Below are 25315 nucleotides of genomic sequence, written 5' to 3'. Positions count from 1 at the left end.
GATTACTCCATCCCAAAAGTGATGGATATCCCGTCTGCCATTTTACATGTTTCATAGGATATAATAGAACTTCTAATACGGTAGGCGGGATATCCGTCACGTTTGGGATGGAATAATCCCCCTCCGCCATGGTCGTAATCAGGCCCTATATGTCTTTTAGAATACGAAATTAAACAAGCATTTGCAAAGTGAATGGGTTTCCCCTATGCCAGACCTATTAGCTTTGCCAATGTTTTTTAGACATGTAGCACAGCAGAGCGGGCTGCTGTGCAACGTGGCTTAAAGTCAAGGAAAAAGCAACATGATGCAGTTGCCCATGTAGTAGTGCTATTTTGTTTACTTTCCGCCATGCTGCACAGCAGCATGCTCACTATTATGCAGCATGGCTCAAAACTAGAAAAAACAACTAAAAAGAATATGCACATGCATGCTGCAAAGTGGCGTTGGGCAGGGCTCCAGGGTCATCGATAAAGGACGTCAGACTTGACTAGATTGTCTCTCTGCCGTGCTGAGCAGCGACTGCACATTCTCCTCATGAAATGTGATGGTGGCAGTTAAGAAGCTTATTTTGGCAATTGGTACACTGCTGTACCATTTAAAAGAATCACAGCTACGTAGTAATGCAATACCGTGGATAGCACTCTGAAGTAACGTGAAGCTGTCATGCCAGAGCTTTCAAAACTCATTAAATATTACAATCATGAACACAGTTTTAGGCTGAATAAGTCTCACATATCTTGGTGGCTCGTTTTTGACAACAAATACCCACAATTCACTGAAAAAGGCTTTACGTTGTAAGAGCTGAATTTAGTCAAAAGCTATTCAAAACTCAGAACGCAATATGTGCTGAACTGAACAGCAGGCATAAAATGTGCTGCATTATTTCTCTAATATGATCTCCTGAAAGAAACGTGTGTTGAAATACAATCTTATGGTGTCCTACATTAAAATAGAAAAGTACTTCTGCAAGTCCACGGCCAGTGGAAGAACACTGGCCGCAGCCAGAAAACTGAGACTGGTCCATGCTCCACTGCAGTGACAAACTCAAAGCCCAAGAGGAAGCAGCTGGCCAACAGGGAGCAAGGAAACAAGAGCAACCTGCAAGCCAACCAATGATAAGTAATTGTAGAATGGGGCTCTAAGATCCTTTTTGGTATATTTTTCTATACAAGAGATTTTGCAAGGACAGCACATGGCCTGCATGAACTGTTCAGGCGAAACCTAAAACAAATGGAAGGTAGAAAAATAAGGGCTTCAACAAGGACCTCCATTCTGCTAGGAAGTTTGCTGAACTTCAGGAAGGAGGAATATCGTTCCACATCTGGACATCTGAAGAGAACACACACCAGTAGAAGACACGTTTAGCTCCTTAACTGCTGGGACTCCCCTTGCCCCCCCACAAATTTACCTAGGGTTTATGGATTCCCCTGTAGGGGTTGTGGAAATAGGCAAACTATTGCTTCATTTTGAGTTTTGGGAGGAAAATAGGAAATAAATGTGTTTTTGTCTAAAGATGGCATCAACAAACGGTTTGCTGTGCTAAAGTCACCATCTTCCCAGCTTTCAGGAACATGCAAAGCTGAATACATTTTTTTTTTTTTTTTTTAATCGGATTTTGTACCTAAGTTTAGCATTTTTCAAAGCGGTAGCCCAGGTATTTCCACTTAATATGCTCTCAGCCTACTTTCAGTTTGTGGTGGGAACCAATGTGAAACATAGGTGATGCTGGAAAGCTACAGATTTCTGAAAAGTAGACAAAATTCCAACTTCAGCAAAGGGTCATATGTATAGATCCCTTAAAGTTTTCCCAAAGAAATTAACTGTTAAATAAAGAAATATTGAAAATTAGTAGCAAACAACTGCCATCTGTAACAACGTTTTCAACTGTAACTTTTTGTCACAATAGCCGACAAAAATACACCATTATGTCCGAAAGACCCTCCTGGTTGTGGGATGATATATGGATTGTACCCAAGAACCCAACATACCCAGAGCCTACAACTGAGCTGCATTGTACAATGCTTTTTTCATTGTGTACAGAGTATAGCCAATTCACATGCTGAAATGTGTAGAGCAAACAAGCACTGGCAAAGTCAAAATGTCTCACTTATGCAAGAGTTACTGGCTTTGGTAATATGTTTTATCCACGTTGTTCACCAGCATGGCTACTGTTCAGCATGGCTAAAAGTTAGTGGCATGGGGGGAAGGGAGGAGAAAAGCATGGAGTGTCACAGAGTGGAATGCCGAAGAGTGGAGTAAAGTGTTGTATTGTTGAGTGGCATAGTGTGGAGTCGGTTATATGTTGAAACCACAAGTGCTTCAAGCACACATGGCTCAACAACTAGTTCGGAACAACAAACTTGTTGGTATCACTAATGCCTTTACCATGAAGGCCTTTACAACGATTTTTCGTTGTAAAGGCATTCCTGGTAAAGGCATTAGTGATCAGCATGCACGGTTCCAGCATGCTTCCCCTCTAGCCCCCACCCCTAAAAATTACTGCGACCCCCCACCCCCTCAACCACCCCAACCCTCCACAACCCCAACCCACTCCCCTAAAACCTAAAGCACCCCAACCCCTCAACCCACCCCTTAAACCTAAACCCTAGCCCCCCAATATCCCCCCAAACCCTAATCACCCCAAGCCCCTCACCCCACCCCCAAAAACTAAAAATACCCGAGTCCCCACCTGCCCCTAAAACCTAAAGCACCCCAACCCCCCAACCCACCCCTAAAACCTAAACCCCCAAAAAAACAGCCCCAGTCCCAACACAACTTACCTCCTCCTTCACTGCGTCGACTCCCTTCTTCTGTGCCTTAACCACACATGTACGTGGTTCACACATGCGTGGTTAAGGCACGAAAAAGAGGAAGTCGTGGAAAACAAAACCGTTGTTTCACTTTAGTTTTCCACGACTTTGTGGTTTAGAAGTCCTTGTTCCAGGTGTTTCCCTGTGGAGTCATGTACAGTGACATACAGTGGAGTGGCAAAGAGTAGAGTGGACTGGCATTGAGTGTTGCAGAGTATAGTGGTGTAGACTGCAGTGGCATTGAATTCAGTGGCGTACAATGCAGGATTGTAGAATGCAGTGGCATAAACGAGAGTGGTGCATAGCAGAGTGGAGCAGAGCAGAATCGAGTGGTGCAGTGCAGTGACGTAGAGTGGCACAGAGTGGTGCAGAGTAGAGTGGCGTAGAGTTGAGTGATACAGAAGGCAGAGAGCAGTGGCCTACAGTGCAGAGTGCAGTTCAGTGGCATAGAGTGCAGAGACACAGAGTGGTGCAGAGTCGAGTAGCATAAAGGGTGCAGAGTACAGTAAAGTGCCATAGAGTGCAGGGGCATAGAGTGGAGTAGTGCAGGCTAAAGTGGCGGTGCAGAGCATTTTCTTTTGTCGTTCATGCACAGAGTAGGAGGAGCCGCAGAGTAGAGCCGTAGGAGAAGAGGCTAACACAGCTCAAACTGAAACTCTGAAACTGCAGTCCCCGCTGCTTGAAAGATTTCAAAGCCTAATAGTGAGTCGTTAGTGGATAACTGTGACAGCTGTAGCAGCTTGGGACTTGATGCTAGCATTTGCCACCACCCGCCAGCCCAGTTTGTCCTGAACCCTGGCTGGCGACAACACAAGAAGTGTGACGGCAGCAACAACAAAGTGGAGAGCAGTGCCAGAGCAGTGTGAGCCTCGGCTGGAATAGTGGCAGGAGAGTGAGGCACAGTTAAGCAGGAGGTACAGAAGATGGGGGGGAGAAGGGTGGTGAGGAGCCGGGAACCCCCACCTGCCTCGTCTGGAACACCAGTCATTGGAGGTAAACAGCCCTTCGATACCTGTCCCTCTTTGCCCCCTTGCTCCCCACCACAACAACAGGGGCAGCAAGGCAGTGCGGCATCCTGGTGCTGGTTGTGCCCTTGGCTGCCGGCTTCGTACCAAGCTGTCCCCTCTGCCGTACAGCCTGCCCGCCAGCAGCGTCAGTCCCTCCTGTGGACCCAGCCACCAGGCCTTTGGTACACCGGTGCATTGGTAATGTATGTTAAATGCAGCTTATTGCCTCAGTTTCTCCACGACTCGAATAACCTGGACGCCTTTGTCTTTAATGACTTTGGTGACCCAAGCATGCTTGTGCCCCTCCACTCCCCAGGAACGTAAGTTAAATCACCATCTTTACCCCTGAAACTACAAAATATCACATTGGGTGCATGGCAGCGCTCAGGGGGAAGCTGTCACCAGCCAAAGTAGAATCTTGAGCTTTAAAAATAATAAAGGTCCAAGATGTATCTAGCACTCGAACTGCCACAAGTCTGTTTGGAGTGTCCTACAGTAAGGAAAACATAGGACACAGGACAGTGGGCCCTGACCAGAACAACAGCTAACAGCTAACCACATCAACATGCCACACACCAAATGAAAAGGGAGTTAAAGTAATACGCCATTAGGGGACATATATATTTATAATAATCATCTACAGCTATAGTCCATCATGAGGTTGGGGAGACATAGAAACCTACCGCAGCACAAAGGCAAACCCAAGAAATCCAATGTAGGGGCATTACACTTAGTAAACATAAGCAAAACTGGGGGCTTAGACAGCCAGCTAAAAATCACCACCAAGTTTTAACTTCTGAAAGACTCTAGGGGTGCTATCTATTCTACAACTGCCCCAGTCACAGGGCTGCAAGTCCAACTCACTCTGATTATTATTACTGAAATGAAAGATCAATCCCCTAACCAGATCTTGTGTTGAAACACTACAACAGCTGCAGCTCTTTCACTAAGCCTTCCACCTAACTCGCCACATGAGACCCCCCAACCAAACGACAAGGAACTCCAAATTCAAACCCAGACTGCCCAGTTAAAATAATCAGGGGAAGCCCTCAGAGCCAAAATCCAACAAAGGATTTTAGGAGTAAGAATGTGAATGAAACTAGAGAAAAGTTCAAAAGAATATTCAGATGGGTGGTAACTGGGCACGAGTCTTCAACCCAAGCAAACATACAGGCAATTGCTAACTCAGAGGATAACATCACAACCTCTTGGGAGCATGAAAATCAGCCAGAGGGTGACACAGCTGCAATCTCTTCAGGAGGAACTCCTCCAAACTTCATTGGAAAGTAAATCAAGCATGTGGTGGAGGGAGGCCAAAGGCAGTCAAATAGCAATGCAATAATCAACACGGCCCTCCTTCCAGTAAGCAAGGCACTAAAAACAGACTCGGAGTCCAAATGATTCACATAACACTTGATGACAATGGGCCAAACCCTCCTTCACAAACTAGAGCATCTGGGACTGCGGGTTTTAAACAGCCATTTTAGTGGGACACCTCACAAATGAATTTGTTCCACTCAATACACTAAAATTAATTAATAGACTACTGGTATCTCTTCCCCTGCTAGGCTTGTTGCCTCCTTCACAAAGAGTTCAATATCTGAAAGTGACCATTTCCCTCATGAATTGAAACTTTCCTTCAAACCGACCATGCATAACCCAGCACCGATTTAAAAAGGGTTAAATTTGTCCTCTGAAACAATAGACCCCTGGCCCGAGAGACTGTACTTCATCTGCTTAAGGCCCAACAACTTGAACACTCTGCACAACAACAATAGGAGGCCTTCACAGAAAGCTTTACGACACAGTTTCCCTCCAAAATTACACCTTCAAGGGTCCAATATCAACCTATCCTTCTGACTACTATAAAACCCCACAAGGTAGGAGCACTGAAACAATTAAAGTAGAAAGTTAATAAGGCCCTACAGACAGTTTGTTAGTTTCCATCCAATGAAGAACACATTAGCAACTTGAGAAATGCGAAGAAGGAATATAAACATGCTATCTGGGCAATAAAGAGGCAAAACATTGAGACCTAGGCCATACTTATTTGGGATCTTAAGCATCACAATTCCAACAGGTTCTGGAAAACGGTGAACGTCCTAAAAAACAATGCTATTTGCAAGGTGGAATCCAGTATCACTTAAGAAGTTTGGGTCGCCCATCTATATGCCAAATTCAACCTGCAGACCAATCCAAAGGGAGCTCCGCAACCCCTAACAGTAGCATACCAGGAGAGTAATGGATCAGTTGGGGAGTCATCGATGGACTCCAGCAGCAGCGATCTTATTGCTAAGGAGGTTCATCAGCAGATAGCCAAAGGGCTGACCTATCCCAAGCCCAGTCATTGGTAAATTCGCATCCTCCAAAACTAGGGTCAACACACTTGTTAAATCTTCTATACGCTGACAACCTGGCGCTACTTAGTCATACCAGGGTTGGCACGCAACACCTTTTGGGTGTGACTGAAGAACACTCCCTGGCTAATGGCAAGAAAATAAACAGCAAAAACAAAAAAAAAACAAGATCATGACCTTAGCCGGATGCAGTCAAAAAGGCAAAGCCAGCTAGAATCTTGATCGACATAAGCTTGAGGAGACAAAAGACTACAAATACCCAGGCCTTTTTAACAACAATGATTCTTTTAAATCGCAGAAGGAGGAAATTAAATGAAGGGGGATTTCTCTTGTAGCTGAGCTTACTACAATGCTCAAGAACTTAAAAGGGGCATTCATTCTGCCCCACATTGGAAATTGCCAGGGCTCAAGTAGTAGCAACCCAAGCATATGACTCTGAGGCCCTCTAGGGGAGAGATGCAACAATGTTGAAGACAACGGCAATGCGTATATACAGACAAAACTTTCAGCTACCAGGTTACGCATCACCAGCACAGATTAGGCGCGAGTTTGGGCTAGCAAAACAGTCCCATGCGAGCCTGCAGCATTTGTCCTTTTCTGTTACAAGCTCAAACTCGGCAGGCTCACACTAAATTACTACATATGAAAGGATATCATGAAAAGGCCACGTTAAGCAGCGTGGGCCTACCTTGAGGAAACAATTACTCTATTTGAGTTGGCCAATTTGTGGCCGGTTTCTGAGAGCCATGATACCTTAAAAAAAGCGGTCAATAAAACCATAAAAATAATTTCTTCACTAGACGATAGGGCAGCTTTAAAAAAAGCGCTTGCATGCCTGGGTTACATTAAATAGCTACAGAGCCTTAAAACTGCAGGAATATCTTGGTATAGCCTTAAACGGCAGAGCCAAGAGCAGATATTTGAACTATCGATAAGGGATCCTGCAATTATACAGTATATGCACAATGGCCTGGGCTGAGGACAGAAGGGGCAAAAAACTGCAGATTATGCAGCTCTGGAACTGAAGACTTGATGCACACCATCTGCCTCTGTAGTTCTTCTTTAGACCTCCGTTGGAAATGGCTGCGCCCCATCTGGAACCAGTTAGGGACGCGCTCTGTCAGACAAGCCATTCTGGCATACCTCAACTCAGTTGACCTGAGATGAATCTCTTTACATGATAAATACCTCCTGGGAGTAGAGAGATCCTTAAAGCAAGAAAAAATAAATTACCTAAATAGTAGAAAATGAATTACGTTTTCTCTCCTCCTGTGGAGTCAGTGCACTCTCAGAACTCTTTAGTCTTATTTTAACCATCTTTTTAAGGTCCGCTCATTTTAAACTGTTTGCTTTTATTTTATTTAAAACATATATACACTTCACTCACACTTTGTTTATCTATGTTACACTTGTACTACTGAGCTCTCTTCTGAATATGTCCTTGTATATACTGTAATGATTGTAATAGATCTAAACAATAACGATTTATTATACTATACCATTTTCTGTGCCAGTGTTGCAGAGTAGAGTGGCAGAGTGCAGTGGTGTAGAGAGGAGTTGAGTGGCTTAGAGAGCAGTGGTGTAGAGTGCAGTTGTGTATAGTGCATTAGGGTATAGTGCAGTGGTTAAAAGAAGAGTGGCACAGAGTGCAGTGGAATAGAGTGGAATGGTGCAGACTGGAGTAGAGTGGCATTGAGTACAGTGCTAAAGAGTAGATTGTTTGAGAGTAGAGTGGAGTGGTGCAGGGTAGAGTGCAGTTGAGTAGAGTGGCAGAGTGTGATGGCATAGTGTAAAGTGGTGTAGAATGCAGTTGGCGTAGAGTGGATTGAGGTACTTTGCAGGGGCATAGAGGTGATCGTTACAGAGTAAAGTGCATTGGCACAGTGTGTAGTGGTGTACAGTGCAGTGTTGCAGAGTGGCGAACAGTACAGTGGCATAGAGTGGAGTTTTACAGAGTAGATTGGTGTGGCTTAGACTGGGGTGGTGTACAGTGCAGGGATAATAATTACAGTGGAATAGAGTGAAGTGGCGAAGAGTGATTTGGCACAGAGTAGAGTGGTACAGGGTAGAGTAGAGGTGTAGTGTGAAGTGGCATAGAGCGCAGTGGCATACAATGGAGTGGTGCAGAGTATAATGGCATGTAGTGGTATAAAGTGGAGTGGTGCAGAGTAGAGTGCAGTGGTGTGGACTGGTGCAGAGTGGAGTGGCATAGAGTTGCGTATTCATGGGGTGGCAGCAAACTGCCATGAGAGACAACACATTTTCAAATGAAATTACCATTAGATTTGCACAGACTTACAATTTTACTAATAAAACTATGCAGTACACAGACAAAAATATGTAGAAATTGCATCACCTAGTCTAATGATTCATTTTGATCACTTTAAAGCACTTGTTTCCCACACACTTCAGAACTAACAAACAAATGAGCTTCATTTGCAAGTTCATAATTCTGATACATTCTGAAATACTTGCACAGTTCATTTAAATGTTGTCCTGTGCTAGAAAACTCTTTCCTTTCCTCAGTATCCAGCAACATTGTCACATAAATCCTCCTACTTTGAAGCCAGAGAAAGAAAAGTAAACAAGCGCCCTTGGAAGACAGTGCCTGACATTTGACCTCAGTCTCTGAATGCACAGCAACAATGATGAGATAAGAACAATATTTGAAGGCCTGATAACAAAAAGCGAGTTTGTGGAGTACAGAAAAAACAGTTTAAGCAACAGGTCAGACAAACTGAACCTGGAGGCTCTAAAGCAAATAAAGCCAGCAAAAAGAAAGCCAGAAAGTGTGAGCTACAAACCACAAAACCAATGGTAATCAATGAGCAGAATGCATCCATAGGCCCCAGGATGTCCCAAAGATGTCTTTAGCAAACTAGACAGCGGCGCTGTCTGGTAGGCTGCAACCTAAAAACAGGTATCACAAAACCTATGTATTTCTGAAATGGGCACAAAATTTGGAGTTTAAGAGCAGTGGTTATTTGTACATCCCTGAATTTGTAGATACCCATACAAACATATGATTTAGAAGCTATTCTTTTAACATGCTCTATCCCATGTGCTGGCTTACATTTTGAAGGCACAAATAAAGCAAAATCTAATTTGTAATAACTAATGTTTGACTATTCTATGTTCCCACGTCTTCCAGTAAAAATGGTACCTCACTTCTGTAGGAAGGCCTAGTGCCCCAACAGGAAACATGCCAAAACACAACATGGACGCATCACATTTTTCCACTGAAAGCTGCCTTTTTTCCCCAATGTGGGTACCTGTGGATTTTGGACCCTAGCTCAGCTGGCACCTAAGAAAATCTAACAAACCTGTACATTTCTGAAAAGTAGACACCTAGGGGAATTCATGGTGGGGTGACTTGCGTGGCTCTCACCAATTTTGTAATACCCAGAATCCCTTGCATCCTCAAACTCTGGCTAAAAAAATAAATATATATATATTTTTTTTAAAACACATTTTCCTCTCATTTCTGTGTCTGGAATGTTCTGGAACCTGCGGCAAGTCGCAAACCTTTTTTCACCTAGCATTCCCCTAAGTATCTTGATAGATATGGGACATCACTTGTGAGGACTGGCTTAGTGCCCTTGACAGGAAACAGCCCCAAACACAACATGGATACATCACATCCTGCACTCAAAACTGACCCCTAATTTCGCAAAGTGAGTAGCTGTGGATTTTGAGCCGCTGCTCAGCTGGCACCAAGGGATACCCAGCAAACCTGTACATTTTATAAAACTAGATACCTAGGGGAATCATAGCTCTCACCAGATTTGTTTCACCCAGAACCCTTTGCAAACCTCATTCTTTGGTGGGGGTTAGAGGTTAGATAGAATCAGGATGAAACCAGTCTATGGTTGCTTGTGTTCCAGTTCAGAGAGGGTCTGGCTTGGCAGATCTGGTTGGACTTTTCCTATTGGAGCAGGGTCAAGACTGACTTACATTTAGCTGGGTCTAATCTGATGTGGCACAGTGGACAAAAGAATGATGGCTCGGAATGCTAAGTGAGCAATTGTCATAGGCTAGGCTAACTGCAAGCTTTCTCCCATCACTTTTGTGTTTTTCATAGATAGAATCAACTCCATTAGGAGAGAATGGAGAAGCAAGGATCAGATGGGAGTAAGAGTGTCTCTATAAATACCAGCCAGTTCCTCTACTTTCCAGGAATCTTATTCTTACCATGAAGATTGTTCAGAATAATGAGAGAAGTCGACTGAGGGAGAAACACTTTACGTAAACACTGACGGAAGGGAAAATACTATTTGGGAATCTCAACCCCTCCAAAGAATAATTGAATTGTCTTTATGAACTTTCATTGTTCTTGCCTGATATATCGTAATATCCATGGTGAATATTTGTACACATTAGTGGCAGAAGTAGATCTGAAGAACAATCTTTAAAAGACTGACTGGGGGCAGCAGCAGCTAAGTCCAGTTCTCCAACGCCTCCAACAGCAGTCACGTACCAATCACCTGCACCCTCAACAAGCCATCCAATTGCAGGGGCCTCTCACTAGTGTCTAATGAAAACAGGCACTGGCAAAGCCAATTGGTCTTCGCAATCTGAGTTGTACTGGTGTTGTCAATGGTATTGTCTTTTATCAAGGAGTAGGGAAGCTGAGTTCAATGTTCAAGGTAGGCCCAAGAAAGTGTGCATAGTGTTCGCAGTGTGCACTGTATTTAAAGTGTGTAAGTTGAGTGTACAAGTACGTGTGAACAGTGTGCAAGATGTCCACTGCAGTGATTGAGAACTGATTTTAGTATATGAATGGGTAGAGTAGCAGCCCACATTGTGAAAAGGACAGTGTGTACAATGGATACAGCATTTCTAGTGGGTGCATTGTATGCAGTGCATAACATTCTTGTGATGCAGTGTGTACTGTATTTACAGTGTGCATACTGGACACAGTGATCACCTTGTGAAGTGGGTGGTTAGAAATTATACAGTGTGTGCAAAGCGCAAAGACGGTGCAGGGTGCACAGATGGAGATGGAGGCACAGAGGGTGAAAAGTGCAGCCCATATAAATGATACAATGTATAGTGCTTTCATGTTCTACAGTACATTCAGTGAGTGAATAATATGCGAAAGCGGGTCGGTTTTACAAAGGTGCGCATTGCTGTGAGTACAATATAGACCTTCCAGTAAATTTCCAGGGTGCCATGAACACTATGCACCATTAAAAATGTATTTAGTATTGTACTCGCAGGCTACAGCATGCAATTTATTCAGATACTTTGTAGTTGTGCCTATGAGGATAAACGTAACCAGTTTAAGCAGTGATTTTAGCACAGAATACATCAGGCGCAATGTAATGTGTGAAAGTTCTGTTGATATAGACCACGTACAGCATGTGTACATTTATCTTTATATGTGATTGTATTTTAAAGCAAGGAAATCACCAACCAGCCACTGGGTGTGTACACCGATTCTGAAAACAGGTTTTAAAGAAAAGTAGTCAAACATCATTCCTTAAGGAACCTTTTAACACTGACTAGTACTTATAAAATATAGAGGCCACAAGAACACACAATACAAAAAAGGAACTAATTAGATGTGCAAATATCACAACACCCATTTTCTATGTACTGCTGTAGTGCCTCATGCAGTGGGACAACTCATCAGGGCAAGAAAATATTACAAAGTTAATCTGAATGTGTGCATATGATCTATATGTATTTGGATCTGATGTCGACTACTGCAGGTGTTGTATAGCAGGCGCACTGCTGGGCAGAATCCATAGTGGTTTTATCATATACAGTGCAATGAGTAGTGTCGTACAGAGAGTGCACTGTTCTTCAATTTACATATCAGGAGACAGCAGACAAAGCAAAAGTGCAGTGCAGCATCTGCAGATATTGCTATGAGTGTGCACATTGAACTCTTCCCTCCCCTGCGCTCCTTACCCTTAGGGCAGCTCTGCAGCCCTGCACGAAATGCTCCATGCTCAGCCTCTAGCAGCTACCACTCTGCCAAGAAGGCAGCACCCAGCACAGTGCACCAGGGAACAAATGGCATCGTAAGATAAGACAACTAAAGCCTGACCCTGGAAAGTGACAGTCATGGAAATTAAAGAAAGAACAAGACAACTGAGGACGCCTGGGGAAAACTAAGTGTGAAATACAGTTGGCAAAGGACAAGGCATGTAGCAACATAGCAGCCATATTGGAGCGGTGTTACCAAGCTAGAGTATCAACAGGTGACAGTGACCACCTGACTTCCAAAATCTGTTTCCTATGTACAAGTGGCAATGTTTATATAGCTCATTCTGAACAATGACCCCCCCACACGACAAAATTCTTCTCTTTTACATCATACGTTCTAGAAATGTTAACGCCCCCTTGCCGGATGGTCACTTCATCAAGGGACCACATGCGAAATCAGCTTCACAGGGAGAAGCGATTAAGGAAGTAAATATACTCAAAATAGTGCAAACTGGAGGCTGGCTAAATACCCAATTATTCGGGTATATATATATCTGCACTCCAACATCGCCATGAGTACAGTGATAGTTTTAACAACAAATAAGCTGGCTTGTCAACATTAAGCATGCAAGCTCTTGACCTCGGCATTGGAATGCTCAGCAAATGTGACAAGACAAGAACAAGATTTACCGACCTGTTTACAGAGAAGCTCGAATGGAGTGAAAACAAGACAGATTATATGAACTGCTTTTCAACAAAAAAAAGTAGCTCCTAAAACAGATGCTAAAATGGTGACCAGTGGATTTATATAGTACTTGGTCATTGCTCTCGGGGAGGGCTAAACACAGCACAAGGCATGACAAATGCATGTCATGGAGAAAGAGTAGGAGAGCGACGATGGAGCCAGTAAATGGGAAGCCTATGGGTGGGCTGAAGCCCACAAAGCATATACAACATGTCTCGAAGAGACAGCACAAGTACTGTTTATCCGAGACCTAAACATCAGTGCCATCATCCCTTTTGCAGAAGAAAGAGCAACCATTAGAGTCCTTCCTAATGTACAATTGTCTGTTTAACAAAAATATACTACTGGGGAGGAACCAGAATATTTTTACGACCTTTGAAATAATAGCCCATAACATCACCTGGCCCTGTGAACATTAAGCCATTGCAAAGTCCCTTTTTTGGCCATGCCTCTGTACCCACCTAATGGATTGTCATGCCTTTAGGCATGGCCCTGCTCCCATCCCAGTGTCCAGAGAACCCCCAGTGCGAAGCCTATGGCCATGTGAAATGAAGGTTGAGACAGAGCAAGGCAACTGCTCAGCACACAGCACAAGCACCCATACTCACAACTCTTGTGCATAGCTTTTGACCAAGCACAATGAAAACACTGCTTACTTTATTTTTAGGTCAGGCATTAGCCAGGAACTCTTGATTTTACTAAAGCAATGTATAATATACTTAATTAAAAGGGCTTTCAGCAACCTCTCTTCATCCATTAGTTTGTTATTGTGTTAGTCACATTTTGCTTTCACCCACTACAGTATAGGGCAATGGGTCAGTCTACTTCTGCCACTGGTTAACTTCACTTTGAGTAACTGCATTTTGCTCTTTCACAGTGAGCACATTTGCATACAAGGTAGTTTCCTTCAGTGCCAATCTTTTTGTTTTGACTTCATAATTACTTTAGGTTGCCTTTGTGATTAGACCCTCTAAGGAAAGCAGGACCTTTCTAACAGATGTTAACACAGGCCACATTACACACTTTTTTAAGTTCCAGTCTCCTGGCAATGGTGTTTTAAATTCCTTTTGAAGGGTTCTTTGCTTATCTGACTGCTGGTATTTCACAGCAAAACAGAGTAAGTCCATTTGAAACTGTTCTGCATTATTATCCTCTTTTTACTATTCATGCATTACGCAAGGCGAAAGCTTCAATTTTAAACATGTGAATTCATAAGTGGACAAATCTTCAGAACACGTTTATTCTTGGCTCAATTACACCAATGGTTCTTTAATAAACTTTGCCGAGGGAAGAAAGTCAGCTTTGATCATGTTTAACGTGCACCACTTGTAATACTTTTATTTCATTTTTTTTCCCGCCTTCTGTCAATCTTTTTTATTTTCTCTTCTTTCCTTTTGCTCTCTTTAATTTGTTATTTCCGTTTTGCTTTCTTTCCTTTCTTTTTGTTCTTTCTGTTTGCTTTCCTTCACTCTTTGTTTCCTTTTTAGATTTCACTTATAGCACGCAGGCGCTGTAAGCGAAATATATTGTTTTTTAAAATAAAGAAAAACTTAAATGAGGGTTAGAGCTTGCCCATTACTTACCTTTACTTACTACTGGTTGGCTCCCATGTCACTCTCGCTTTCTAGCTTACTATTAGTCAATGCCTCTGGTTTCCTTCTGGGCTTCAATCTTCACTGCTGTGGAGCATGGACCAAGTACTGCTTCTTATGGCCAGTGTTCTTCCACTGGACACAGGCTGCTTCAGTTACTCTTTTTTGCTTTTTGGCTCCTCCTGCGCCTGTGATCTCAAAGCCACCTCTCTGCCTTTGTTTACCACTCTCCTCCCTCTTGTTGTTTTCTTTTTAAATTGTTCTTTTTTTTTTGCAGATTTATGTAGCGCAAACTCCACCAAAGGTATTGGAGCGCTTTACATGAGCACTGGTAACATTACGCAAGCGCACATTTATTTTTGTTTTATTATACAATAGCACATTTTTTTAGTTTTTTAGGCATAGGGAGATATGGAGCCAAATGCATCATGCATTTTTGTGGTCGTAAACATCCCGATCTGGCCGTTTGCGACCACAAAAATGCATTTTGGTACGTATGAATTCCAATTTTCGATTTGGTAACATGTTACGGAATCACATTTTGGTATTGTGACTACATACCAATTCGGTATTAGGAAGGGGTGTGTCAAGGGTGTCCCTTTCTCATACCGATCGCAAAGGTATGAAGGAATGTTTTGTGACCAAAATGCAGTCAGAAAACATTTGCATTTTTGTGGTAACCCTTCCGCAAATGTGAAAGGGACCCCTTCCCCTTTGTGAATACATGTGAAAAAGTTTTTTTTTTTTTTTTTTATAAGAGGAGGGGCCCCACGGATCGCTGCCTACTCCTAAAAAATGAAAAGAAAACTTTTCATTTTTCTTTTTAAAACACATCCCGTTTCCTTTAAGGACAACGGGCTGCATTTAAAAAAAAAAATTGCTTCATTTAAAAGCAATCACAGATATGGTGACCTGCTCAAACCAGAAGGCCACCATCCTCGTCATTTTAGCGTTTCCTAATGCGTCGCAAATTGCTACCTACCTCACGGATTTTAATGAGGTAGGTCGATTTGCGAGCCACTGGGAAGCTCTAAATGAAATTCCTGAAGTTTCATACATTCAAATAGCGATTACCTAATTGCCATTTGCAAAAAATCACAATTAGGTAATCGCTATTCCAAATATTGATACATGTGGCCCTAAGTGATTTACCCAGAATCACAGGAGTTTGAGCCAACACCAAGACTTGAACCTGGTTCCCCAATCAGCAGTTCTGTCTGTAAAGTCACATCCACTCCCCAGAGGAGCGGGTTGCTTGCCACTCCCCCACCCCTTACCCAATCTGTTGTAAGGCATACTGCACAGCAGTACAGGTTGCCGTGCAACATGTCTTAAAGTTTTTAAAGTAAATAAAGTCGATTTTACACTTTGATTTGCTGTAGCAAGTTTTAGCAAAGGAGCAGACCTACACTGGTGTACAAAAGGGCACGTGTGAGATATTTGACAAGTGTATTTTCCAGCTACTCCAACACGTGCAGGCTCGGAGTGGCCCATTAGACATCTTGCTTGCAAGTTGGGTGACTTTACTGGCTTTGTTAGGCCTAGGTTTTGGCTTAGTGTGTGGATTTTTTCCTTTTTAGTGAAAATGCACTGGCAGGGGAAGCAGTCCGCTAGGTGGGCTGTGAAGCTGATGTAATTTACTTACATCAATTTACTATCAGCGCAACTGACACTTCATCTGAGACTGGTGCCTTTTTGACTGAAGACAAGAAGACCATGAAACAAAACAGGAATTGGCAACATGTCTTAACCCCTTCGGTGCACATGACAGAATAGTTTCATCATGCGCACCGGCGCTCATGTGCGAAGGACGGAACCATTCCTTCCTCATTACACGAGCGCCAAATCCCTCTGTTGTAAAAAGCTGAGGGATTTTCTTCTTTTTTTTTTTTAACCTCTGGAGCCGCCCAAGGCATTTTTTTCCCAATGTAATGATGACCACGCATGTCGTTAAAGTGAAAATAAAATTTGCCAATTGGCTCATTTCACTTTCTCTGCTTTGGTGCTTGCTGAACTATCTCAGCCCCTCGAGCAACAAAGCACACAGGAGAGGTATCATTGAAAAGTGGAGAATCTCCTCTTTCCAATGGTACCTGTCACAAGTGGATCCCTGCTTGGGATCCTCCCCACTAGACACCAGGGATGTTTTTTGAGAACAGGGAGTAGCCCCTTAGGCAAGGGCTGTTCCCAATATTTGGGAATTCATTTTGGCTGTAATATGTCCCTGTGGGGGCAGATTGGCCTAAATTGGGGAGTGGCCCCTTGGGCAAGGGCCGCTCCCCACTACGAGGTAATTATTGATTGACCTTATTTTTAGGATAGAAGAATATTCACTCCTGTTATACAGCCATTATTTAGTGAATCAAGACTGCAAAGACATCATCAATATACATTGTATGGACATTATAATACTGTTATGGGGAATTCCCATTGTGATTATAACATTGGATAGCGTGTTTCACTGGGGAGTGGTTTGTAATTAAGGGAAATATATAGGGATGGTACTCTTGTCTTGTGTATCAGTTGTCTGGGTTATTCTTTTTAACTTGTATGACTGTTTGGTGTGATCGTATACTGTTTTTTTTTATGTGTTTTTCCCAGGATATATATAAATTCGTTTCATATTATCTTTATAGATTAAATGTTAATACACATGAAGGAAATTTGAAATAAATATCTAATTGTTTATATTATTGTTGAGTTACGAACGATTGGGTTTGTTGGCTTCTCTTGTTTTGTATTAGCGGTATATTTTCACTCTTTTATGTATCTATTTTTGTGTTCCCTTGTTTTTCTTTGTTCTGTCTTTTTTCTTTTTTTTCTTATACTCTGTTAATCAATGGGATTCCTTATTTTAGGAAACTTTTTCTGAAGTAGCATTGTTTTTCAGTACTTTCAGGGTGTGGAAGCAACCCGATGAGACTGCGCTCACCTGTTGGTCCATTGAGAGCGATGAGTCTAAGAGGTTGCGGGCGTGGTCAGTGGGTGTGGGGGCGTTTCCAAGGGCAGTGGGCCACCAGGACTCGTCCCAGGCGGAGGGTGTGGAGCCGAGGATGAGGACTTCTGTTTTGTCCGAGTTTAGCTTGAGGTAACTTTCTTTCATCCGAAAGCGACTGCTTTCATTCCTTCGTGGAAATTGTTCTTGGTGGTGGTCGGGTTGTTTGTGAGGGAGACTATCAGTTAGCTGTCGTCGGCGTAGGAGACGATGGTGGCCAGTGGGGTCATGTAGAGGTTGAAGAGTTTGGGACTCAGCGAGAATCCTTGGGGGATGCAGCAGCTGATCTTGGTGGCTTCGGAGAGAAAGGAGGGGAGTCGGACCTTCAGTGTTCTGCAGGTGAGGTACTAGGAAAGCCATTAAAGTGCTGAGTCTCGGATGGCGGCGTCGGAGAAACAGGTGCGCAGCGTGTCGTGTGAGACTGTGTCAAAGATGGCAGAAAGGTCCAGGAGGATGAGGGCGACGGTCTTGCCTCGGTCGAGGAGGGTGCGGATGTCATCTGTAGCGGCAAGGAGGGTAGTCTTGGTGCTATGGTTGCTTCTGAATCCTGACTGAGAGGGGTACAGGATGTTGTTGGCTTCCAGGAAGGCGGTGAGTTGTTTGTTGACTGCTTCTTCAATGACTTTGGCCAGAAAGTGGAGCAGGGAAATGGGCCGGTAGCTCTTGAGGTCTGTCGGGTTGGCGGTGGGTTTCTTCAGTGCAGGTTTGATCTTGGCGTGTTTCCAACTCTCTGGGAAGGTGGCAGTTTCGAAGAAGCGGTTGATGGTATGCCGGAGTTTTGGTGCGATGATGTTGCTGGCTTTGTTGAAGATGTGGTGAGGGCAGGGGTTGGTGGGTGCTCCTGAGTGGATGGCTGCATGGTGTTGCGGGTCTCATTGTCGGTGATGTTGTTCCAGCGGAGGAGGGTGGGGGGCGGGCAAGGTGACGCTTCGGTCGACGGGCTGGTGGCGAGTGTTGTGGGGGGTCCCTGGGTGGTGAAGCTGTTGTAAATGTCTGCGATCTTCTGATGGAAGTAGTTGGCAAAGCTTTGGCAGAGTTCTTGCGACGGGGGGGATGTCGGTGGAGTTGGAGTTGGGGTTGGTGTTCTCTGAGGACGGTGAAAAGTTCCTTGCTGTTGTGGGTGTTTTTATTGATGTGTTGTTGCAGGGCAAGTTTTTTGGTGGTCCTAATGAGCTGGTGGTGGTGTTTGACAGAGTTTTTGAAGGTTTCGTTATTTGCGGGGATCTTGTTGGTGCGCCATTTCCTTTCTAGACGTCTGCAGACCTGCTTCAATTCTTTGAGTGCGGGTGGAACCAGTTTGCTTTCTTGGCTGCGCTTCTGTGGTGGGGTGTCTTGAGGGGGTGAGGATGTTGACGCAGTCAGTGATCCATTCGTGGAGGTTGTGCGTGGCAGTGTTGATGTGGTCGTCGGCTTAGGAGGGTGTTGCGTTGAGGCTGGCGCTGAGCTGGGCTTCAGTGACCTTGTTCCAATTTCTGCAGGGAAGTTGGGGAGCGGGGTAGTGACCGATGGGTTTGTTGATGGTGAAGTGAATGCAGCAGTAGTCAGTCCATTGGAGTTTGGTGGTGTGGCTGACGGAAACGTGGTTGCTGGCAGAGAAAATGGGGTCCAGTGTGTGACCGGCCGAGTGAGTGGGTGCAGTGACTAGTTGCTTGAGTCCGAGGTTGGCGAGGTTTTCGATCAGGGTGGTGGAGTTGTTGTCATATGGGTTTTCCAGGTGGAAGTTGAGGTCCCCCAATAGGATGCAGTCCTTAGATGTAAGAGTGTGGCAGGTGGCTAAGTCAGTGATGGCATCGCAGAATGGGAGGCGGGGGGCTGCGGCCTGTAGATGAGGGTGCCCCGCAGAGTGGTGTTAGGGTTGGTTCCAATCTAGAAGTGGAGGAGTTCAATGTTGGTTGTGGAGTCTTCAGTGCTGGTGGATAGGCGTAGGGACTCTTTGTGGATGATGGCGATGCCTCCCCCGAGGCGGTTTGTGCGGTCTTTACAGATGATCTTGTAGCCTTCTGGGAAGGCGATGCGATGTCTGGAGCCGAGGAGTGGTTAAGCCAAATTTCTGTGAGGAAGGCGACGTCCGTGGATGTGGTGTTGATGAGTTTCCAGAGTTCAATGGCATGCCTGTGGATGGAGCGAGTGTTGATCAGGATACATCTGAGGCTGTGTTCTGCTTTGTGGGTCCTCAGGGGTGAGCTTGAGTGACGGAGGCTGGTGAATTTGCAGTGGCAACAGGTGAAGGGTACCTTGGTGTTGCTTGGAGATGCCTGCTTACAGTTGTTGTCGTGTACTGGGTTGAATGCGATGAGTGCTGCTGGCGTGTAGTGGTGGTGGGTGAGAGGTCCAGGGGTCCTGGCGCTGGTCGCAGACCGGCTTGCCTTAGGTGCACCCGCTGTGAGCGGTCGCACAGCGGACACCATTAGGTAGGGAGGGAGGGAGGAGAGGACTGCTGGGAGGCGGGAACAGCACGAAAAAAGAGGGGTGGGGCCGCAGGGGCAGCAGCAGCGGGGAGAATGAGAGAAGTGAGGAGAAAAATGAGGAAAAGAAGCACAGAAAGCGAAAAAGGCACAGAGACAGCGCACTAAAAGAAAAAGGAGGAAAAAAGGGAAAGAGGCAGAAAAAAAGAGAAAAGCGCTGAAGCAAAAGGCACAAAAACACCACACTGAATAAAAAGGAAGAGAAAAAGAGAAAAGAGGCAGAGGGCAGCCCAGCAGAAGAGCAGAGCCCTCCCACTAGGCACCAGGTTTGATATGTTCTGTCACTGGCACTAGGCCCAGCCACACATGTGGGGTACCATTTTTATCAGAAGACTTAGGAGAATGCTGGGTGGAAGGAAGGTTGTCGCTTTGAGCAGATTCCAGAACTTTCCATCACAGAAATGTCAGGAAAATGTTTTTTAGTCCAGTTTTGAGGTTTGCAAGGCATTCTGGGTAACACAAACTGGTGAGAGCCACGCAACTCAACCCATCCTGGATTCCCTTAAATATCTAGTTTTCAAAAATGTACAGGTTTGCTAGATTTCACTAGGTGTCAGATGAGCTAGGGCCCCAAAAAACAATCACAGCTATCCACTTTGCAAAAAACATGTCAGTTTTGCATGGAAAAATGTGATGTGACCATGCTGCGTTTTTTTACATTTCCTGCTGCGCGCACTAGGCCCACCCAAACAAGTGAGGACCCATTTTTATCAGGAGATTAACAATTACACTGGGTAGAAGGAAGTTTGTGGCTCCGTACAGAATCCAGAACTTTTCATCACAGAAATTTGAGGAAAATCTGTTTTATTTAGATACATTATGGGGTTTGCAAGTGATTCTGGTTAATAGAACCTGGTTCGGGCCACTTAAGTCACACCATCCTGGATTCTCCTAGGTGTCTCGTTTTCAAAAATGTGCAGCTTTGCTAGGTTTCCCTAGATGCCGGCTAAGCTACAGCCCAAAATATTCTGCTAGGCACACTGCAAAAAAAGGGGTCAGTTTACAGTATAAAAATGTGATGTGTCCATGTTTTAGGCCATTTACTGCTGCAAGCACTAGGCCTACCCACACAAGCGAGGTACCATTTTTATCAGGAGACTTATGAAAATGCTGGGTGGAAGGGAGTTTGTGGCTCCCTTCAGATCCCAGAAATTTCCATCACAGAAATGTGAGGAAAATATGTTTTTTAGACACATTTTGAGGTTCGCAAGGGATTCTGGGTAACAGAACCTGGTGAGAGCCATACAAGTCCCCCCATCCTGGAATCCCCTGGGCATCTAGTTTTAAAAAATGTACAGGTTTGCTAGGTTTCCCTCAGTACCTGCTGTGCTAGGGCAATAAATCCACAGGTAGGCACTTTGCAAGAGACAAGCCATTTTCAGAGGAAACATGTGATGTGTCCATGTTGCATTTTGGGTCATTTCCTGTTGTGGGCACTTGGCCTACCAACATAAGTGAGGTACCAATCTTATTGGGAGACTTGGGGGGAACAGAATAGTAGAACAAGTGTTATTTCCAATGGTCTTTCTCTGCATTTGTACCTTCCAAATGTAAGAAAGAAGTCATTTTGAGAAATGCCCTCTAATTCACATGCTAGTATGGGTACCTACTAATTCAGAGATGTGCAAATACCCTCTACTTCTAAACTTCATATTCTGTGCCCATTTTGGAAATACATAAGTTTCCTTAACACCTATTTTTCACTATATATATTTTACCAAATGAATTGCTGTATACCCGGATCACAATGAAAAAACATTGCAAGGTGCAGCTTAGAAACTGGCTCTTGGTCCCTCAGGTTCTTGGTGAACCTACAAGCGCTATATATCCACGCAACCAGAAAGGTCCAGCGGACATAACAGTATATTGTTTTTTTAAATCTGTCATAGTAAGAAAGAGATACAGATGAAACTTTAGACACAAATGGCTGTTTTTGTCACTCAAATTCATTATTTTTTTATTTCAACTGTTACTTTCTATAGGAAAACCGTGAAGGATTCCACACAAATGACCCCTTTGCTGAATTCAGAATTTTGTCTACTTTTCAGAAATATATAGCTTTCTGGGATCCACCATTGGTTTCAAGCCATTTCTACCACTCATTGGAAGGAGGTTGAAAGCACAAAAAAATGGGGAATATGGGTTGTGTCCCAGTAAAATGCCAAAACTGTGTCGAAAAATGTGGTTTTCTGATTCAAGTCTGCCTGATCCTGAAAGCTGAAAAGATGGTGATTTTAGCACAGCAAACCCTTTGTTGATGCAATTTGCAGGGGAAAAAAACAGATGCTTTCTTCTGCGCCACTTTTTCCCAAAAACCCTTAAAATTGTACTTTATTTTGGCCATTTTCTCGGTCCTTTCCAGGGGAATCGACAAACGCTAAGTACCTTTAGAATCCCCAGGACGCAAATTTGGACTGGATACCTTATCTGGACAAAAAGTTATAGGGGCGTAAGCATGACCCTCTCCAAATAGCCAAAAAAGCCTTAGTACATTGGGAAAAGGCATAGCAGCCATGGCAGTAAAGTAAATAAAAACAAAGCACCACAGTGCTTTGTTTTTATTTACTTTGAGTCATGTTGCACAGCAGCTTGTACTGCTGTGTAATATCTTTAAAATACTTTAACAGAGCCAAAGAGTTCCCCTATGATGCGATAAATGCAGGCCATGCCTTATAGCTTTGCTTCTATTTGCTTTCAGCCATGTTGCAACTTCAGCCCGTGTGGCTGTGTAACATCTTTAAAATAGTTGACAACGCCAATAGGTCTTGCAAGGGCGAAATCTATTGATTTTCCCAGGTTTTGTTGCGTTCTTCTTTCCTTTTTAGGTCGAACCTGCAACAGCCTATGCGCTGTATGTGTTCTTGCTTGTGAGACACTATTGTTTACATTAAAGGGCTTTGAGCCTGCCCATTGCTTACCATTTTTGCTGTTGACATCTGTTTCACTGCTCTTTTCAGCCTCCTAATTGGCCAGTGCAATTCAAATGTCACTTCCAATCCTTTCTGTGGAGCAGGGACCAAGCACAGATTGATTCAACTTAATCCATGCCCGTCAGCTGCACCCAATGTGATTGAGATACTATTTCTTCTTTCTCCCTCCCACTCCCCCTGCACCGTCTGCTGCTCCCTCCCTCCTTTCCATATCTCCCTCATTTTGCTTTCTAAACTCTCTTCAGTCATTGATTCCCCTTGCTTTTCCATGCTTCCGATCCAGACTTGCAGCAGGGTGAGAGGGTGGGGAGAGTTCAGTGCTTCTCCTTGGGGTCCAGATCGGTGGGCGTGCAAAGCATACTCGCTAAAGTATTCTGTACGGAGTGCCAGTATTTGGTCCTAACAGGGCATGTCCAGATCATATGGTAGAAAGTTCCTTCTGGATTGTGGGAACGCATACATACTATGCTAGGGATCTGCCCATTTTTCATAATTGCTTGAGGCAAAAGTAAATCCTGTGAAAGTAACAAATTTTTATCAGTCTTAAATTAGAGGGGGTGGGTAACATCCAAGCTTCCATTTTGGTCTCCCACCACTAATCATTATCTATCTTCCTCACGCCCCACTCCCAGGCAGCTTGCACAGTGTGTAAGGGATTAGGAGTGTTAAGGAGGAGCCTAAAATGCCTCCTGGCCCAGGGGTCCCAGGATGAGTTTAGCCTCAAGAGTATTATGGTGTGGTGCCGCCATCAATACCCTTTAGTATGTAGTCAGCACATGTCAGATTTGGAGGTATGGAAGAACTGGGATTTATGAAGATCAAATTAATCAGCAAGCTGAGCAAAGGATAGAAAATGGATATGGCCCGTGTGATCAAGAAGGAGAGGACTCGGCGCAGAGCCTTTGGAGATGCCAGCTCATTGAGTGGGGAGTGGCAGGAGGGTGAAGAACCAAGCGACAAGAGTTAAGAGGAGAATCAGTCAGTGTCGTTTGCAATAACACCAAGGGAGGCAAGAGACCAGCAGTCTGGAAGAGTTGTCAGCAGTGATTTGTGGTGCGGAGAGGTACTTCAGCACCCCTATTCTGACTTAAAAGTTTTTCTACATTGCAACATTTAGCTTTGCGATTATGCAGGGTATTTATAATTTATGTCCTCTCACACCCTTGTTACATTTCGATGATACAAACCTGCACCGATACTCCAAGGTCACCGAAGATGTGGTCAGAAATAACAAATGCTCTAAATATCTAAACAGACCTATAAATTCAATGTGTAACTACAGATTGTGCATCTTCAGTGTACAGTGCGCTTCGCTTACCTTATCTGGGCCCTGCAGGGACATTTCACTCCTGTTTTTTTCCTGTATTTCCCGGGCGTAAAAGCGGTCTCTAAAGCCCTCACTAAGCAACGAGTGAGACTAGGGAGTCAGATTCCGGACGCAACACCCCCCTTCCTGGGACAGGACTAAACAGGTCAAGAAGGTCTCATTCAATCTACTGCGCATCTGCATTCAATGGGATACTAATCACACGTACATCACCGTGACGCATGCTCACAAAAGTAGTGCATCAAAACATATCCCTTCCTGCATGCTCCGGTGGGGAAACACTTGCCTGCAAAAGTCAGGTTGACAGGTTTTTAGGTTGCGGTTGTGGGACTCCCGCCCCCCAGTGCCACCCCACCCCCTGTGCCCCCAAAAGAGTGGTAATGTGCGAATGTTGCTTCGTGACAGAAAAACGGTAAATAAATGCACCAGGCAAACGAAACTCATGCATGGCAAGGACATTGTATACTGGCAATTATTAAAATGTATTTTGTTGGTAAGTAAGATAAGTATTATTTATCAAACCCCGGTAGGTTTCTGCACGACATTTACCTTTAGGTGCTATACTGATCGTTTCTTATGCTTTATAAACGCCTTTGTCCTGCATACTATGTCACAGGACTGAACGGAAATGACGCCATCCCCACATGGCTACTTCTCTGAACACACAGTGCAGAACAAACAGCTAGCTGTTACTATTATCCCGGTATCAGTCTCCGTCCAGTAACACACGACATATTATTCTTATTAGACTTTTGTTTCCCCTCCCTCTGAAATTTACAGACAATGTGCTAGTATTAAAAAGACGTACCACTCTTTGAACTTCCCCGGTGATTCATCCCGAGCCTGCTCCGAAGAGCCTCGGTCTTCTGTGAGTAGGAGGATGCTCAGTCGTTCTTCGAGTGATTTCCGGTTCACGTCCCGCACAGCGATAACTCTGCTGGGAGCTTCAAGGACCTGTTTGCGAACCTGATCTCCAACTGGATTCTCCAAAGTCCCAACAAAGACACATAGCTGTAGCCATAGGCTGAACTGATGCAATCATCTAGTCCCCCATAAAACCACGAAGAATGAGAAATTTCCTAGCTATCGAGAAGGAAAGTTTCAATTCTATTAAGGACATGGAGGCTAGGATTATGTTTATCTTTGTTCACTC

The 25315-nt window shown here is 44.2% G+C and overlaps 1 protein-coding gene across 4 annotated transcripts in view; it reads right to left on the bottom strand.

Moving 5' to 3' along the window:
* The window catches only part of LOC138299037 (zinc finger protein 436-like), an 87977-nt gene extending 62928 nt beyond the window's left edge, over positions 1 to 25049 (bottom strand). For 2 of the 4 annotated variants that reach the window (XM_069236964.1, XM_069236972.1), the window contains exon 1: positions 24154 to 24350. In XM_069236964.1, the coding sequence (XP_069093065.1) occupies positions 24154 to 24177 (24 nt within the window). In that variant the 5' untranslated portion in view covers positions 24178 to 24350. Of the gene's footprint in view, positions 1 to 24153; positions 24351 to 24970 lie in introns of those variants that run through there. The other 2 variants (XM_069236992.1, XM_069236982.1) reach the window with 2 other exon arrangements.
* Positions 25050 to 25315: the final 266 nt, after the last annotated feature.

The sequence above is a fragment of the Pleurodeles waltl genome, chromosome 1_2 (assembly GCF_031143425.1).
Source record: "Pleurodeles waltl isolate 20211129_DDA chromosome 1_2, aPleWal1.hap1.20221129, whole genome shotgun sequence".
NCBI classification, from domain to species: Eukaryota; Metazoa; Chordata; class Amphibia; order Caudata; family Salamandridae; genus Pleurodeles; species Pleurodeles waltl.
The sequence above is the reverse complement of the archived record's forward strand: the minus strand, read 5'-3'. Positions and strand labels throughout refer to the sequence as shown.